Genomic DNA, 2,610 nt, shown 5'->3' on the forward strand with positions numbered 1-2,610 from the left:
CAATTTAGTTAATTTATCGGCTATTTTTATCGGAAAATGTTATCGGGCCGATTAAAAAAATTCCACCAAATCGGCCGATATTCGATCCCTAGTTATGAAGGTTTTAGGTGTTTGAACCTGACGGGCGCCGTTTGTCTTCTGTTTTGGTTTTTGTATGTAGCTTTTCTGCCATCATGGATCCAACCTGCGACTCTGTGGCTCCGCCCACCCTGACCGTCCAGGTGTGTTTCCCGGGTGTCCGCGCCGCTGTGTTGGACAATCTGAACCGGCAGCGGGAGGAGGGGCGGCTGTGTGACCTGTCCATCCAGGTCCAGGGCCAGCTGTTCAGAGCCCACCGCTGCGTGCTCGCCGCGTCCTCGCCTTACTTCCACGACCAGGTTAGTTCCTTCATATCCGGTCAGTTTGTTGAAGGTCAGTCGTCAAACAGCTCAGTTCCTCTGATCGTCTCACAGGTGCTGCTGAAGAACGTGACCACCGTGTCCCTTCCTTCCGTCATGGACCCGGTCGCCTTCGAGAGCGTCCTGAGCTCAGCCTACACGGGCCAGCTGAGCATCATACAGGACGACATCGTCAACTACGTCACCGTGGCCAGCTTCCTCCAGATGTGGCACATCGTGGACAAATGCACCGAGATCCTGAAGAGGCCGCGTCCGTCGGGAGAGGCCGCCTCGGCCGACGACGCCCAGCCAGGGTCCGTGTCCCGCCAGCAGTCGCCGAGCAGCACCGAGTGTCTGTACGTGGAGCGGGAGGGCCGTCGGCGGGAGAGGAAGCCCGACGCTTTGCCGCCGCTGGCGACGTGGAGGCGGCCGCAGCAGGCCATGAGGTGGAGCCGGCCCCGGCCGCCGTCCGAGCAGAACTCGGCCGACTCGCAGCTGGACGGGCTCCCCGGGTACGGCTGCCAGGAGGAATGGATCACTGCTCCCGCTAAACCCGACGGACTGGGCCTGACCGGCCGACACCACGGGGGCGTTCCTGCCACGGAGGGCGCCAAGCAGAAGGTCCGGTTCCAGCAGCGCGGAGCGCCGCAGGGCCGAGAGGGTGACGAGACACAGGAGAGGAAGAGGAACGTCAGAAGAGAAACCGAAGCCGATGAAGGCGTTGGAGACGAAGAGGCGGAGATGAAGGAAGGCTTCAGCCAGATGGGTAAGAACCTCAGAACCTCCATCTTGTTTTCTCGCTCTCCGCTCCGTCGGGATTCTAGCTACTTGTTCTTCACGCACCTGTGAGAAGGTTTTTCTCCTCGTGGTCAGGATTGAAATTTAGAAGCTTTTCCTGTGTTTTTCCAACAGATCTACGCCTTTCAGACGACGGCGCTGACGCCGGCCGCGGCGCAGGGAGGCAGAGCGTGGAGGTGATGAAGGACATTCCTGATGTTTGCGGACCGGACGCCGGCGTCCCGGGGCCATCATGTCCGGCCCCAGGCAGGCTCCAGTTCCAGAGCGGCTCCTGGTCTCAGCAGGAGCACAGGCGGCAGGACGGCGAGGATGAGGATGAGGAGGTGGACTTGGACTGTTTCAGCTCCTATGGCAGAGACACGTATGATGAGATTGAGGACGGGACGGGTCAGGTCTCCCAGAGGCCCCTGCTGTCCCCTGACTTCAGCCTCGGGGCCTCAGACATGAACTGGCCCTCCACCAGCGGAGGTCAGGGCGGCGCTCTGGCTCCCAGCTCCTCCTCTGCTGCATGTCCTCCTCCATCTTCACCTCCGACGCCATCTTCGTCCTCCTCGGTGTCCGTCTCTGGCGCCGCCTACACGGGGAAGGTCCACTTCTGCCACTGTGGGAAGGCCTACACCCTGAAGAGCATGCGTGACCGCCACGTGAAGATGCAGCACCTTAACCTGCGTCCCTTCGGATGTCCGGTTTGCACGAAATCCTTCAAGATGAAGCATCATCTGACGAAGCACCTGAAAACCCACGGGGGGCTGCGGCCGTACGAGTGCAGCCTGTGTGGGAAGAAGGTGATCTGGAGGGACAGCTTCCTGAGGCACCAGGCTCGCTGCCAGAGGCTCGCCTCCTCCGGGAACAACGCCGGCGCAGCCACAGCGGCGGACCCGGAGGACGGCTACGGGTTCGGATTCGACGAAGTGGAAAGCTTTGTCCCGGCAGGGCAGGTGAAGCTGGAGGAGGGGGAGTTTCAGCGGGACGTTAGCGATGGGATGGGGCTGCTGTCTGGGATGGAGCTCGGCGCGCAGCCTCAGAACCTGGACCCTGTCAGCCATGTTTTTAAGGTGGAGGCAGCAGAACGCTTCAGTGAGACATAAACGCCGCTGAGTCTGAACCTCTTCAAGGCGCTCGTCTTATTCCCCGACCGTTTCCTGTCCTCTGTCAATCCTTTCTTTAGACTGAAATTCTTTTTGCAATTTGCACATAAATTATTTGTTGTTCTGATCTAAAATAAATATTTTAAAATGTTTTCTTGTCATCAAATGGAAACCATAGTAATAAAGTACTTTAACCCTGGAGGATCATCAGCAACACATTTGAAGAAAGTCACTTTCTTTACTGTTGCTGAAGTTGACTCTTCAGCAATCCCTCACACTAAGCATGCTTGTAGCGACAGTGGAGAGGAAAAACTCCCTTTGAACAGGAAGAAACCTCCAGCAGAACC

General features: G+C 58.1%; 1 protein-coding gene across 3 annotated transcripts in view; it reads left to right on the top strand.

Annotated features, from left to right (window-relative positions):
• Nucleotides 1-2,604, top strand: part of LOC107090847 (zinc finger and BTB domain-containing protein 22-like) — a 7,354-nt gene extending 4,750 nt beyond the window's left edge. For all 3 annotated transcript variants that reach the window (XM_015384438.1, XM_015384439.1, XM_015384440.1), the window contains exons 2-4: nt 161-377; nt 453-1,143; nt 1,290-2,604. In XM_015384438.1, the coding sequence (XP_015239924.1) occupies nt 174-377; nt 453-1,143; nt 1,290-2,263 (1,869 nt within the window). In that variant the 5' untranslated portion in view covers nt 161-173 and the 3' untranslated portion in view covers nt 2,264-2,604. The remainder of the gene's footprint in view (nt 1-160; nt 378-452; nt 1,144-1,289) is intronic.
• Nucleotides 2,605-2,610: the final 6 nt, after the last annotated feature.

The sequence above is a fragment of the Cyprinodon variegatus genome, unplaced genomic scaffold, assembly GCF_000732505.1.
Source record: "Cyprinodon variegatus isolate N-32 unplaced genomic scaffold, C_variegatus-1.0 Scaffold312, whole genome shotgun sequence".
In the NCBI taxonomy this organism is placed as follows: domain Eukaryota; kingdom Metazoa; phylum Chordata; class Actinopteri; order Cyprinodontiformes; family Cyprinodontidae; genus Cyprinodon; species Cyprinodon variegatus.